The following is a 13,365-nucleotide window of genomic DNA, read 5'->3' as shown; positions in this document are numbered from 1 at the left end:
AACTGAAAAGAAATAATAGATACACAACACACCATTGAGCAAAACGGCTTTTGAGTTTGTTTAAAAACTAGAAAAATTAATAAAGATACTATTTCCTTTTCCATAATCAACCTACTCTTTTGTTTTTCATACTCAAGTCAAGATATATACATACTTTCTACTATGATTCATGTCGGAAATGGAGCAAAATAGATAAAAGATTTATTTAATGGCTAATCTATGACGTGAATATATAATTTCGTTAGTATAATTTCACTGTTATTTGAAATAAATAATATAAAGGTAAACTTCAGTTACCATAATACCTCAGTTTTCAAGCTTGAATGACGCGCAGTCGATTGGTCCTAATGAAATGAAGATAGCTCCAATAGTTTTCGAATAGATGGACATTAAATTTCTCCCAGCATTCTCTTTAAAACAAAACTATAATCTATGAGTGCAGGTCTCGGATTTGTAATCATTTGACCTACCATATCTATTATCTATGATCATCATGGTCATCATTTGTAATGAAGTGGTGTTGATGATGATCAGTTAATGGAAAATTTATTCACCTTTTACACTGAAATCATTCGGCTGAGAGTCGTGCTATCCAAACAGTAGTGTAAATGTAAACTTGTATCTGTGTTAGTGTGGTTTATAATACTAATGAAACGAAAATTAATGGCTTTGCTCAAAACTAGAACCTATTAACATTTTGAAGTTTAAAAAAGTATAATGGTGCAATTTCGTTATGTATTAAACAGTCGACAATTAGTAAGAAGTAAGTAATATTATTAGGTGATGCTTTTAAGGTTAAAACTTTACTACAAATTACATAATTTTCAAATAAGTGATGTCATGATGTTAACATTAACTATTTGTAGGTTGTCGAAGTTCGACGGAAATTATCAATCATTTGAATACTAGCAATTATCATTCAAAGTTTGCTACAACACTTACAGGTGGGATTATTCCATCAAACAATTCCAATAACAAAAGATGTACCAGCATCAGCCCATTATATTATGATGGTCATTATTTCTCATTTTCTCTTGTAAGGAATTTTTCCACATCTCTCACATGTCTAGACAAAGACCCTTTAAAACCATCTTCTAAAGTAGAAGTAATAGTTCAAGAGATAAAAAAGAAAAAAGAAGAAGAAATAACAGCACCAGCAGTACCTGAAATTAAGAAATCCATAACACAAAAAATTAAGGATGAAATCATACATTACTATCATGGATTCAGGTTATTGTTTATAGATATAAAAATCTCATCCAAATTGGTATGGAGGATACTTAGTGGAAAACCACTGAGTAGAAGGGAACATAGGTTATTGATGCGAACAGTTGGTGACATTTTTCGTCTTGTTCCTTTTTCTGTGTTCATTATTGTACCATTTATGGAGTTATTACTACCAGTATTTATTAAATTTTTCCCTGGGATGCTACCATCTACATTTGAATCAGCTTCTGATAAAGAAGCAAAAATTAAACAGAACTTAAAAATAAAAATTGAAATGGCCAAGTTTCTTCAAGAGACATTAGATGACATGGCACTCTTACATACAGAACATAACTCAGCTTTAGCAAAAGAGTTCAAAGAATGGTTTAATAAAGTGAGTTTTTAAATTAATTCTTTCCTAACTTGTTCTTTTATTTTAAGTCATCCAAATATTAGGTAAGAACATCAGGAGCTGAGGTTACAAATGAAGAAATTATGAAGTTTTCCACATTATTCCAAGATGAAGACACTTTAGACTGCCTCACTAGAAGCCAGTTGGTAGCTTTATGTCGTGTCCTTGAAGTTCAAACTCTTGGCACGACGAACATGCTGCGTTTTCAACTGCAGATGAAGTTGCGACGGTTAGCAGCGGATGACAAAATGATTCAAAAAGAGGGCATCGAATCACTTACACTGGCGGAAGTACAGCAGGCCTGTAGAGCTCGTGGAATGCGATCATACGGTCTCTCAGAAAATCGATTACGAAAACAGCTTGCACAATGGTTAGATCTTAGTTTGAACAAAAAAGTTCCCGCTTCCTTACTACTATTTTCGCGGGCGCTAATGCTTCCGGAAACAATACCGACAGAAGACCAATTAAAAGCTACAATTTCGGCTCTTCCGGAAAGTTTAGTTACTCAAACTCAAGCCAATATTGGTGAAAAAGAAGGAAAGATTGACAACAAGATTAAAATCCAGGTAATGAACGTGATATATTATAAGTACTATTATTGAGCTACTCATGTGCCTAGTAATAATAATAATAATAATAATAATCAAAGATATGCATAACCAGATTTTGCTGCTGCCATAATTTAATAATGCATATTATTATGAAATATGTTTTAATAGATACTTAAAGAGGAGGAACGAAGAATTAAGGAAGAAAGAAAGGAAGAGAGGCGTGCAAAGCAACTAGAGAAAAAAGAAACATTGGTGGATAAGGCGCCAGTTATTTCAGCCGAGGCAACGCCTCCACTGAAAGACACTGCAAAAGTTGTAGCGACTGAGAAAAAACTGCCAGAAGTAAAGAAAAAGAAAATCGACGAATTCGACGTTGAAGATCTAGAAGTTATGAAGAGAGCTCTCGAATCAGTTTCTGACGAAAAGAAGTTTCTTCTTGAAAAGGGCAAGTTAGAAGCAATGAAAGAAGAGATGGAGGACTATCAGGAAGACGTCCAAGACTTTAACAAAGTAATAGCGGACCAACCGAAACCTAAAATAAAAGAGAGCAAAGCAGCTCGACGTCTCTTCAATCGTGTCAACAAAATGATCAATAAAATGGACGTCCTAATGGAACAGCTTCAAAATAAAGAGCAAGAACTAAAGAAAGACCTGAATTTTCAGTTAGAAAAGAAAGAAAAACTAACCGACGCAGAACAGAAAAAAGAACTGTTAGAACCTATTGAAAAGAAGAAAGAAGAATTGCTTAAAATCGACGATTTGTTAGCTGCCATTCGAAAAGTCAAAGAAGCACCTGATGAATCGCGTGTTAATTTAACCAAACGGCTTCTACAAACCATGGACGATGACAAGGATGGATCTGTAAAGGTGGAGGATTTGTTAAAGGTAAGAATAATTAATACATTGTCGCAATTACATTGTACAAGTTCCTAAGTGTTTTAGATAATAAATAATGTCGATTTTACCATTTTCACAGAAAACCTTCGCGCTCTGATAGTCATTTTCTTGTATTTCTTTACAATTATATAAAAAAGCAATACTGTTGAGGAAGGTTACAAATGAGTCATTAAAACGGAAAAATGGCACGTTTTATTGTTCTATTTATAGCATTTTCTTATAATATATCTTACCTTTTTATGACAACAATTGCTGTAATCGCAAAATTTTCTGCAGGTACTTGAGATTGTAGGAAAGGAAGATATCAAGCTAACTGCCAAACAGTGGGAAGAACTGATAGAATTAATAGAAAAGGAAGAAGTACTTGAAGTAGAAAAGAAAATAGAAAAGGCACTTCAAAAAGAAAAAGAAGAAAAAGAAACTCCTACAACAGAACAACCACTGCAAATAGCTTTAAATAAGGAAAATAAATTGAAAGTGCCTGGTAGCAAAAGTTCAGAATCTTCGTCTAAAAGTAAACCTGAAGGACCATCTACTAAACTTGAAACGAAAGCTAACGTACCACCACCACCAAGTTTAGAAAACACCCAAAGTAAGAATAAAAAGGTGTTTTAATGAAGATACGAGCAAGCATCATTATGTGATTAGTTAAAAGAAATCGTCGAAGCATTAAAGGGGTAAATAATAAATTTCAAAAATAGTCGTGTGTTATTATTATGACTTAAGCAAACTTGTAGATAAAACAAATGTAAAATAACATTCGTCGTACAACAAACCGTTATATGAAATATTCAAAAAAACCTAACGAAGGTGGGAAGCCCTGTGTTGGTAACTTACTGATGTGATTATTATAAGCCGGTTACGGTCATATGCGCTTGTGTATACCTCCGTAGTATATTTCCGTTGGCGATTAATAATTTATTTTTGCATTATTTTATTATTAAAAGTAAATGTGAATAATTTATACAAATTAATCACTTGAAAAATAAAATACATTCGACATATTATTGAATATTACTAAAATTAAGGATTAATGTCTTCCCAAAATAAAATAAACTACCCTTTTCCCTACGTTTTTATGACGTATAGCGGTCTTAAATCAATTCCCAAAGTCAAAACATGACAGACACAAAACAGACCAACCTAACTTTTACTCAAAATAAATTATTCCTTAATAGGCAGCAGCATAGTAACAGAAAAATGTAGATCTACTACATGATAGTTAAAAAGATGTCCGATGTCTTGTACTTACCGCTTAATAGTACTCTTAATCTGAGCTAACATTTCACATTATTTCTGCGAATTTTGGCATTACTTATGTATCTGCAGGCGACATTCCTGATCATTTCGTTCTTCTAATGGTAACGATAATTTAAAATTACAACTTCATAAAAACCTACAAATGTTCGAAACAAATTTATGTAATGCTTTTGATAATATACATCTAGTTGTTTGATAAATACTTGTGAATATGCTTCGTATTTCTTCGTACATAATTTTCTTGTTGGTTAAATAGCAGTGGCTTATTTCGTTTAGCATGAATTCTTCAGTTGAATGATAATCTCCTTTTATAAACATTCACCTAAAGGAAAGGAAAATAATAGTAAGGAAAAAAAGAGAGAACGAAATATAAACATTTTCTTATTCAAACCTATGTAATAATTACATATTATACACAGTACAAAAAATTACACCTCTGCCGAGGAAAAGGAAACAGCAATAGATTCGGACTATTTAGGAATCGGAGAGAAAGTGGGGGTGGGGTTGTACTTGTTCATTCATGGTTTCTGTTTGGCTAAAGGGGTAGTAGAAGATATAAACGTACGCATTATACTGTTTTACGTCTATTTACAAAATACAACAATTTATGTCAGCGTGTATATTTCTGTTTGTCTGTGTGTGTGTGTGTATGAATGTGTAGTACGTGGAAGAAAAATGTGTGGGGTGTCCGCGTAGAATTCGCTTGCGGACACAACACTGAAAAATGAAGATCAGTTTGTATTCTAAAAAGCATTATTCCATTTGTACAACATAATAATATTATCCAAACAGAAGTGTTTTATCATGTTAAGATTTTTACCACACACACAAAAAATTTATTTCCGGGGCTCGTTATTCTTCACTAGAATTGCGTCGTTAAAGTTTCTAACACACATCATCTTCTACACTTTTGATCACATTAAAAAGTATCGCTTATTCTTTGTTTTTCTTATTCCTTATCAATATTAACAGTGGGAATAATAGTTACATAATGGGAGCAAACAGTTAACAGCAACAAGTGTGTGTATCTAGTGTGTGTGTGTGTGTGTGTGTGTATGTCTTATTAGCGAAGAAATCGTCGTTGTAAAACGAAAAAAGAAATATTTTTTAAGAGATCATGGTCGCAGTAAAATTTAATTAAACTGATCGTGAGTCTTATTGGCACACGCGCACGACACGCATCCACCACGTTTCGCGCGCTAAATACTGACTTCTTCTTCGTAGGGTACAATAATATAGTAAACAGGCACAGCAGAGTGAATTGAAAACGAAACGAAACAAAAAAGTAGTCGTAAAACGAAATATCATGTTTATTTTATGTACGTCTATCATCACTAAAACGAAGAACACCTACGGTTGCGTCACTGTATTTATTAATTAGTCAATTTATCATCATATCACACGTAACAGTCATGAATTACTTTCAGATGTTGTTAACGTTGTCGTCGTCGTTGATGTCGTGGTCGTCGCATTACCGTTTGTTGTAGTGGTAGCTGTAGTCGCTGAAGATAAACCGCCTCCTGTACTACCCTCCTCTTGCTTAACGGTCGCAGTGCCATTTTGTTGTTCGATTTCGCCGGAATTTCTCATGTGCCTATTAACGACGACCGACAACGTTGACAAAGAGTCTTTGACAGCGTGATAAATTATATTTTTGATCTGTAATTTGTCCTCGTGATTCGAATGATTATCGGACAATTCTCTGAACTCTTGTGTCAAATGAAAACAGTGGGCCACGTTTTCCGGCGACACAAAGTCTTCCGCCACTTTAATACAATTATGCAGATTACGTACCTGGTGCGGCGCCCCTGCCGGAATAAACACCGCGTCTCCAAGACACTGTACTATCGCGTACCCTTCGACTCCATATTCTTTGTACAACCGTTCTCGTAAAGGTCCGTCCAAGTAGCAACTCTGGTCGTGGATGGGGTCATGATGAGGTTCGAGACGGCCTCCTTTCTCCACAACAACTTTATTGAGAAGATCCCGGATCTTATCGGCATCGCGCGCATTATAAATGTGCCACAAAGCGCCAGGAAGTTCCCCTTTGTCTCGGACACGCCTTCTTGTCAAGATGTCGCAACCTGCCTCGTCTATAGCGCGAAAGGCTTCCTTGATGTACTCCTCACCGTCGCCATCTTTCGGAATTCCGACGTAAACCATCACGTTGACTGCATCTGAAATATCCAGGTGGAGATTCGTTGTTCCTTTGGTAGGGTGCAATGCGGAACCATACGCGTTGTACATCTTTGGGCCCAAATCAGGACGCACAAAACATTCCGGGAGACGGCTAGCAAGGTTCAATTTTCCTGTTCGATGGGTGTATTCGGATAACGGGAGCACCTTCATTAAGTCACTAAAACGAGTAGGAAGCATTTCAGCGAAGTCCTCGCCCGGTGGCCAATCTTTTAGCTTAAGCAACATTGGATTGCCCCGTTCGTCTTTAAGACGTTTCGAATAATGTTCGAAACCTTCCCAGAACTTTCGCATAGGCTGGTTTGGAACTAGGTTGCCGTTCATGCAGTTGACCAAGTCATTCTTTTCATCGCCAAAATCACGAGCAAATGCTTCTGGGTTCCACAGGTCTTTATTCAAAGAACGTGTCACGTCGGACACTATCACAGGTTGACCGCGCTTCCACTGATCCTGAAAGAAAAATATATTTGTTACCTTCAAAATCTGACTACTTTAAATTTCCATATTCTTACCTGGAAAATCTTATAATTTCCGACGTTGTTTGGATCTGTAAGCCTGAGCAATCTGCCGTCACAGAGCCAACTGTGAGGTACATCCGGATACAGCACCTTGCTCTCTGTCAACGTCATTATCCTAATAGGCAAAGGTTTCCGACCTTTCGCTTGTTTATTGTACCTTCGTACAAAATGCTTTAATTCAGGCTTCACTTCTAAACCGATGTCGTTGCTTTTCGGCACACTATCCTCGATAACACTCGATATTACATCGTCCAAAGTATCAATTCGCAGTATCGATTTTTTAGATGATTTATTCGTTGTTGAATTTGAGACAGGGGACGTGGCTCTACTGCTACCATTTTGTTTATGAGATGGACGTATTAATAATTCGCGTAACGTCGAAAAGTTACTGCCATCTTCAGAATCGGTACTGCTATCGTCGTGATGTTGATGAAGGTGTTCTTTTTTTACCTCATTCGAAAGGGCAACGTCCGCAAGCCAACTCAGCGGTGAAGTTTTCTCTTCTTTGACGCTGTTTGTTCCAGTGCTTCCGTTCACTATTCCAGGTTCTTCTTTTATTTCTTTCTTGAGTCCATTAATTTCAGTCATAAGAACAGATTTAATGATTTCTTTACGGGCACCGTTTGACTTCTGCTGTACTTCTTTGCTTAAAGGACAACCGCAGTACTGTTCAATGTTCCACAATTCCCGCATTTCGTGTACCATACGACCCAGCTTTTGAAGGGATTGACCGGCAATGATCTGAGTTAACATTAGTTTTTCCTGCTCATGAGGCTGTCGATTTGTGCATAGCAACCACGAAAAATCATCACGATCCTTCTGGGATGTCTCTCCCCATATTTTCACAGTACCATTTTTCCGACTCTAGAAAAAATAAACAAAATCCTCGGTCAAATTAAAATACAAAACCAGAACGTCGATTTTATTACTTTGTAGCAATCCAAACAGACCACGAAACCACATTTACCACATGCCCAATGGAAATTGAATAAAGTCGTTTCACACACATCACACATTTCCCTAACACCTTGCACCACTCTTTTCCACGCTATTTTATTATCTGAAACAAAAAAAAATACATAAACATATATGAGCAATTCCCTCAAAATGAAATTTACCTTCAGACATGTGTTCCGCTTGAGCGTCCCGTTCTTGTAATAATAAATCACAGAAATGATCGCCAACTTGTTTTAAAAGGAACCTAGACTTTTCCATATCAAGATCGACAGGAGGAGAATCAACCGACGGCAACCAAAGCTTTAGGTCCTCCTGTAATATCAAAATCTAGTCACACTAAAAACATGAGCTACTAAAATGTGAGCACAATTCATCAAAATATTGAGAAAATATTTTGATTAAATTTAACGTGATTATATAGCTATATGTATTTTATAAAAAAAGGCAAAACGACCCATATAACGATAATAAGTAAAAAATTAGTATCCTTTAACCCTGACATAAACATTCAAAATGAATTTATCTTTCTAAAACAACAAAAATTAAATCGTACGTTAAGTATATTTTAACAAATAAACCGATGTCCACAAGTTTTCAAACTACACTCACCTCGGAAGCATCTTTGTACGGGTCAGAGAAACCTGCTATGGCCAGCTGACCATTTTTTGTATACCTCAGTCGCCTGAACGCATAAAAACGGCAAAAAATATTGGGCATGTTTTTCGATCTTTGGTTTGGAGTCCATCGACACTCTCGACATTTCGCCAACTTCGGAGCTACTTCGTGACATGGTCCGTCCTGAAGAAAACTTTCGCCAGTTCTCTTCAGTTGCCCCACTGGTGGTTTACGAAAGGGGTCGCGCGGGGGCACATTACTATCGTTGCCACCACCGGTACCGCTGCCACTGCCGTTATTGTCTGGGACTGCGGTGCCGCTGGAGGCCTCCTTAGTTTTTTTTGGGCGCGGCTCCTCTCCTTTATCGTTTTTTGACGACTTTGGTCTTCTACCACGTTTCTTAGGCTCCTTATCTTTCGTTGATGAACTGGTAGGCGTTGAAGCGGCCGTTACAGGCGTAGAGCTTTTTTTTGTTGTGCTTGCTCCCGAATCAGAGTCCTTATCGCTTCCGCTCTCCTTATCACTATCACTGCCACTTTCACTCATTGCAACCACCGATGACGAACTAGTACTCGCCAGTTTACGTTTTTTCTGCTCTTCAACAAGTTTCTTCGCAGTACTACCTCCTCCCTTTTTCCGTTTTACTTTGGGAGGTTTTCTTTTAGGAGGAGATTTTCGACCCCGTTCTGGATCGGAACTGGAAGAGTCATCGCCACCCTTCGACGCGCTATCAGAAGGGTGACCGTTTATGGTCGCAATGGCGTCTTTACTACCTTTTTTCCCGGATGTTTTACCAACAAAAGTGGCCTTTGTAGACTTGCTAATGCTGTTCACAGCCATTGAGCCTATATTATGTAGCAAAGACGAAGTCCCACCTGACGATTCTTTTGTTTGGTTATTCGAACTATTTGAGTTATTACTATTATTGGTAATATTCAAGGGTAACGTTACACAGCTACCTCCACCAGTAATGCCCGTTGTATCTTCCGAATCTTCGCCAGTGTGCCTCTGCAGCCACGCTTTCTTTAAATGTCTCACTACTGGATTGCTGTTTCCAGTACTTGGTGTAGAAGCAGTCGTTTTAATTGGACCCGGACTGTTAGATTTATCTGAATCTACACTCGTAGGAGTGACAGGTGGTTTAACGGGAGTGTTAGTGACCATACCATTTGCCGGCTCGGGAGGATTTAGAGAGACGATAGCCGGTGCTGGAGGGCTTGAGGCCATTGATGGCGTAGTCGCCGGTGGAGGTTGTTGCAAATGAATAGGCATGTTATCTGTGGTTACAGGCACAACATTCACAGTGGTGACGCTTACGTCGGGAAGGACGATGTGATGATCGACAACGGCGGGAGAAGTGGTTGGTGGCGGTTTGTACGCAGCCGTATTGACAACAGTAGTAATCGTGGTGGCGGCACTAGCAATCAACGGGCTCGGTTCACTTACCCTAGCTAGTTGTGGCGCTTGCTGAGTGCTTCCAACATAAACGGGGTATGGACTAGTGTTCGGTTGGTTTTCAATGCGCCTCTTTTTCAATTCGAGACAAACTGCACCACCTGGACCACTTGTGATGTTCACAGGGGTATTCGCTTTACGTTTCGGCGACATTGCAGATTCGTGCTTGCTGGCAGACGACATTCCCAAATCAAGGGGCTGGGTCTGAACGGCTTGGAGTACTTGAACTTGTGTCGTGAGGGTGTCACAACGGGTGGGTAAGCCATACTGCATTTGACGAGAAATAGGGGAAGGTGCCGACGCAGCCGTAGGTGGCGAAGTACCGTGCAGTTGCGTTGTTGACAAGGTCGTCTTTACAGAAGGAAAACTTCCACCGGCTACCGACCCCGGATACAACATACGGTCGTAAGAGCGTGCGTCCGACACGTTTGGTCGACTGCTGTGAGCAGGTGGTGGCGGCAAACAGGACGACGCCGCCTGCGGCGTGTTTTGTTGATGATGCGGGGGATGATATTGAGACACCTGTTGGAACGGAGATGGCGAAACACAACATCCTATCGCAGGTTTTGACGAAGACGATGACGTCAGTGGAATAGGATTGTTCGATGAAGAAGGTGATGGTACTATTTCTCGCACAACCGAAGGTGCTCCAGACGGTTTACCATAAATATGGTGCGGTGCAGGGCTGCTCACTTTCGATTTATTCAACGTAGACGAAGACGACGAACTACCGACGCTATAATTCGACGATGGTGGCATATGGTAATTGAAATTGCCTGTGGATGCCGGGGACGGTTTTGATGGATAAATGATAGCCGATTCGGATGACGACCTGTATCTCTGCTGATGATGATGATGGTGATGGGGTGAAGCATCAGCCGGGGACGGATGCGGAGACTGTCGCTGTTGAAGAAGATGCGGACTTGGTGTCTGACCCATTGGCCTCTGCTGAACGGATTTGCCATCCCCAAGATGCTGCATATGATGCGGAGATTGCGTGGGACTACGGTAATCGTACATACTCGCGCTTTTATGTCCTTGCTGCACAGCAGCGTTTTGTGAGAGGTAATGCGTCACCATTTTCGGGTTAGGGGACGACTTCGAATCGAAATGTTGCGCTTTCGCGTCATGTTTCACGATCACAGAATTTTTCAGTTCACTCATCATCGCGGCGTTCGCGACCGAAGACGGAGGTAAAACGTCTCCCCTACCGACGTGATCGATTTTCGACGAAACCACATGACCACCCGTCGTCGACGACGATGACGACGATAACGACTGCGACACGAGTTTGTTCTTTGGTTGATCAGGTGAGAAGAAAGCGTTCTGTGGTTGATACGCCGGATAACCGAACATGTTCACTTCTGCCCTCGAAAGCGATGGATGATGCACCGACGAAAGCTTGTCGGATGTCGATTTACCACCACCAATACGACTATGTGCTGGCGGAGGGTAATCCGTTTTTGAAGGTAAACTGGGCGGTCGTTGACTCTGGAATAAAATACAATAAATGGCACTTGTTCTCAATTATTGTTCATCAGAAACAAAAATATTAACTCACCGATGGATAATAAACTCTATCACGCATGTCAGGCAACATTGCCATGTGTCTCTGTTGCTCCCTCTGTTGGTGTTCTTGTTCGGATCTTTTTCTTTCTTCGTCTGGTCCAGAACGTTGTGGTGGAGGTAGTATGAGGTTCCAACTTCCCTGATCCCTCTAAATTGAAACAACTTGTTAAGAAATCATAACGAAATGAATTTATATAAAATAACCTTTTGACTCGCTCTCCTCAGCGACTCTTCAAAATGTTTATGCACAGCCTGATCCACCCTCTGTTTTTCTTGCCTTTCTCGCTCCTGTTCTCTTTCTTTCTCCTTTTGTTCCCGCTCCATTTTGTCCCTTTCTACTTGTTGCTGTCTTTCCCGCTCTTTCTGCTGTTGTTCCCGCTCTTTTTGGTGCTGCTTTTCCATTTCCCGAGCCGCCGCTTCCTGCTGACTTTGCCGTTCCCGTAACAAAAGCCGGTCCTGTTGTGCCGCGTATCTCTGTTGCTGTTCTCGACTATCCAAAACCCCTCCACCTTCACCAGTGGACGCATGGGTACTGGACGCAGTCTGAGGAGCAAGAAGATGAGTGCCCACGGGTAACTGATACCGTTGCTTCCATAGCATCTCTGTGACGTGATGGGGATACAATCCTGGTGGCGGAGGCCCAAGATGCGCGTGGGGATGATGGGGCGAATGCGGATGGGGCGCAGATTGTAGCGGATGATGTGGAGACATGAGTGTAGATGGAGGTGGTACAACGGAGGGTGCGTAAAGTGAAGACGCGGATGCCGGGTGACTTGCGGCTGCTGCGGCCGCGGCCGCAGCTTCGGCCACAGCGGCAGCTGTAACAGAGGTAGAAGGCGGGCCCGAAACGCCCAACGCCGATGGGTGCGACATTAGCAGCGACTGGTGCTGCACACTGTATAAATAGGTACACATTTAAGTGGATAATTTACAAACATGATTTAAAAAAATTACCTGTGTATGTGGCGTACGTGCGGTTCTGACTCCAGCAACAGGCTGGGGTCCCTCCACACGCGCACCGGTTCTACACAATTTGAGTTACTACTTGACTGTTGCTGCTGTATATGAGGAGACGGATTCTGATGGTGCGCTGTAGGTGAAATGTGGTGTTGTTGCTGTTGGTGTTGGTAAGAAGGGATGCTAGCTATGAGAAGGTTGTTGCTGTTATTGTTGTTGCTGGTATTAGTCGTCGTCGACAACGTCAAAGAGGACAGGGACGAGGACGACGACGACGATGAAATTGATGACGGTAGGACGACGTTGGCCGGTTCGTCAGACGAACTCAAAGCGCTCGAACGCGAACCTGAACGTTCATCGCCACTACTACTACGAAACGAACTTATTCCTGTAATAAAACGAGAATAAGACTTCAATTTTTTTTATAACCAAATTGAGGTCAATTGGGACAATCTACTATATTGTTAAAGTGGTACCTGCATAACGACACAACGAATATTACTGCAGAGTGCAGAAAACTCATCTAAACAACCTGTTTGATTTGATTTCATTCTTGGTATTGTATGTGGCGGTATCTCGCTGATGGCTCTTTTGGTTACACACTTCGATATTACGATTATACTGCTTTTTTATTTACATTTTATTTACACGAATTGATTGAGTTTGTACTATACACAATGTAACTTGGTGTAAATTGAATTGAAAAAATACTTGTTATTTACTTGCATTGAATGAATTTTGGACCTTTTGGACATAAAATTTGAATTGAATT

At 40.2% G+C, this 13,365-nt stretch overlaps 2 protein-coding genes across 2 annotated transcripts; one reads left to right on the top strand and one right to left on the bottom strand.

Moving 5' to 3' along the window:
* Positions 1–488: 488 nt before the first annotated feature.
* Positions 489–3,766, top strand: LOC108741245 (mitochondrial proton/calcium exchanger protein). Its single transcript, XM_018475974.2, has 5 exons — positions 489–763; positions 867–1,600; positions 1,663–2,184; positions 2,338–3,054; positions 3,343–3,766. Exons 1-5 carry the CDS (start codon positions 718–720, stop codon positions 3,679–3,681), a joined length of 2,358 nt encoding a protein of 785 aa, XP_018331476.1. The 5' UTR covers positions 489–717; the 3' UTR covers positions 3,682–3,766.
* A 924-nt stretch (positions 3,767–4,690) lies between these two features.
* LOC108741242 (probable JmjC domain-containing histone demethylation protein 2C) lies at positions 4,691–13,075 on the bottom strand. Its single transcript, XM_018475973.1, has 9 exons — positions 13,070–13,075; positions 12,591–13,003; positions 11,841–12,531; positions 11,629–11,784; positions 8,607–11,558; positions 8,159–8,309; positions 7,970–8,100; positions 7,035–7,904; positions 4,691–6,972 (listed from the first exon to the last, which is right to left on the bottom strand). Exons 1-9 carry the CDS (start codon positions 13,073–13,075, stop codon positions 5,737–5,739), a joined length of 6,606 nt encoding a protein of 2,201 aa, XP_018331475.1. The 3' UTR covers positions 4,691–5,736.
* Between the last annotated feature and the right edge of the window lie 290 nt (positions 13,076–13,365).

Source organism: Agrilus planipennis, unplaced genomic scaffold (assembly GCF_000699045.2).
Source record: "Agrilus planipennis isolate EAB-ADULT unplaced genomic scaffold, Apla_2.0 scaffold292, whole genome shotgun sequence".
NCBI lineage: Eukaryota > Metazoa > Arthropoda > Insecta > Coleoptera > Buprestidae > Agrilus > Agrilus planipennis.
This window is presented reverse-complemented; position numbering and strand designations above follow the sequence as displayed.

Bases quoted from the DNA above. Each gene is read 5' to 3' on its own strand.
- LOC108741245 (XM_018475974.2), top strand. From the start codon at position 718: ATGGTGCAATTTCGTTATGTATTAAACAGTCGACAATTAGTAAGAA. The intron at 1,601-1,662 runs GTGAGTTTTTAA...TCCAAATATTAG, and splicing joins TCAAAGAATGGTTTAATAAA to GTAAGAACATCAGGAGCTGA. The intron at 2,185-2,337 runs GTAATGAACGTG...ATGTTTTAATAG, and splicing joins ACAACAAGATTAAAATCCAG to ATACTTAAAGAGGAGGAACG.
- LOC108741242 (XM_018475973.1), bottom strand. The intron at 12,532-12,590 runs GTAATTTTTTTA...CTATTTATACAG, and splicing joins CACGTACGCCACATACACAG to TGTGCAGCACCAGTCGCTGC. The intron at 8,310-8,606 runs GTGAGTGTAGTT...TTGATATTACAG, and splicing joins CGTACAAAGATGCTTCCGAG to GAGGACCTAAAGCTTTGGTT.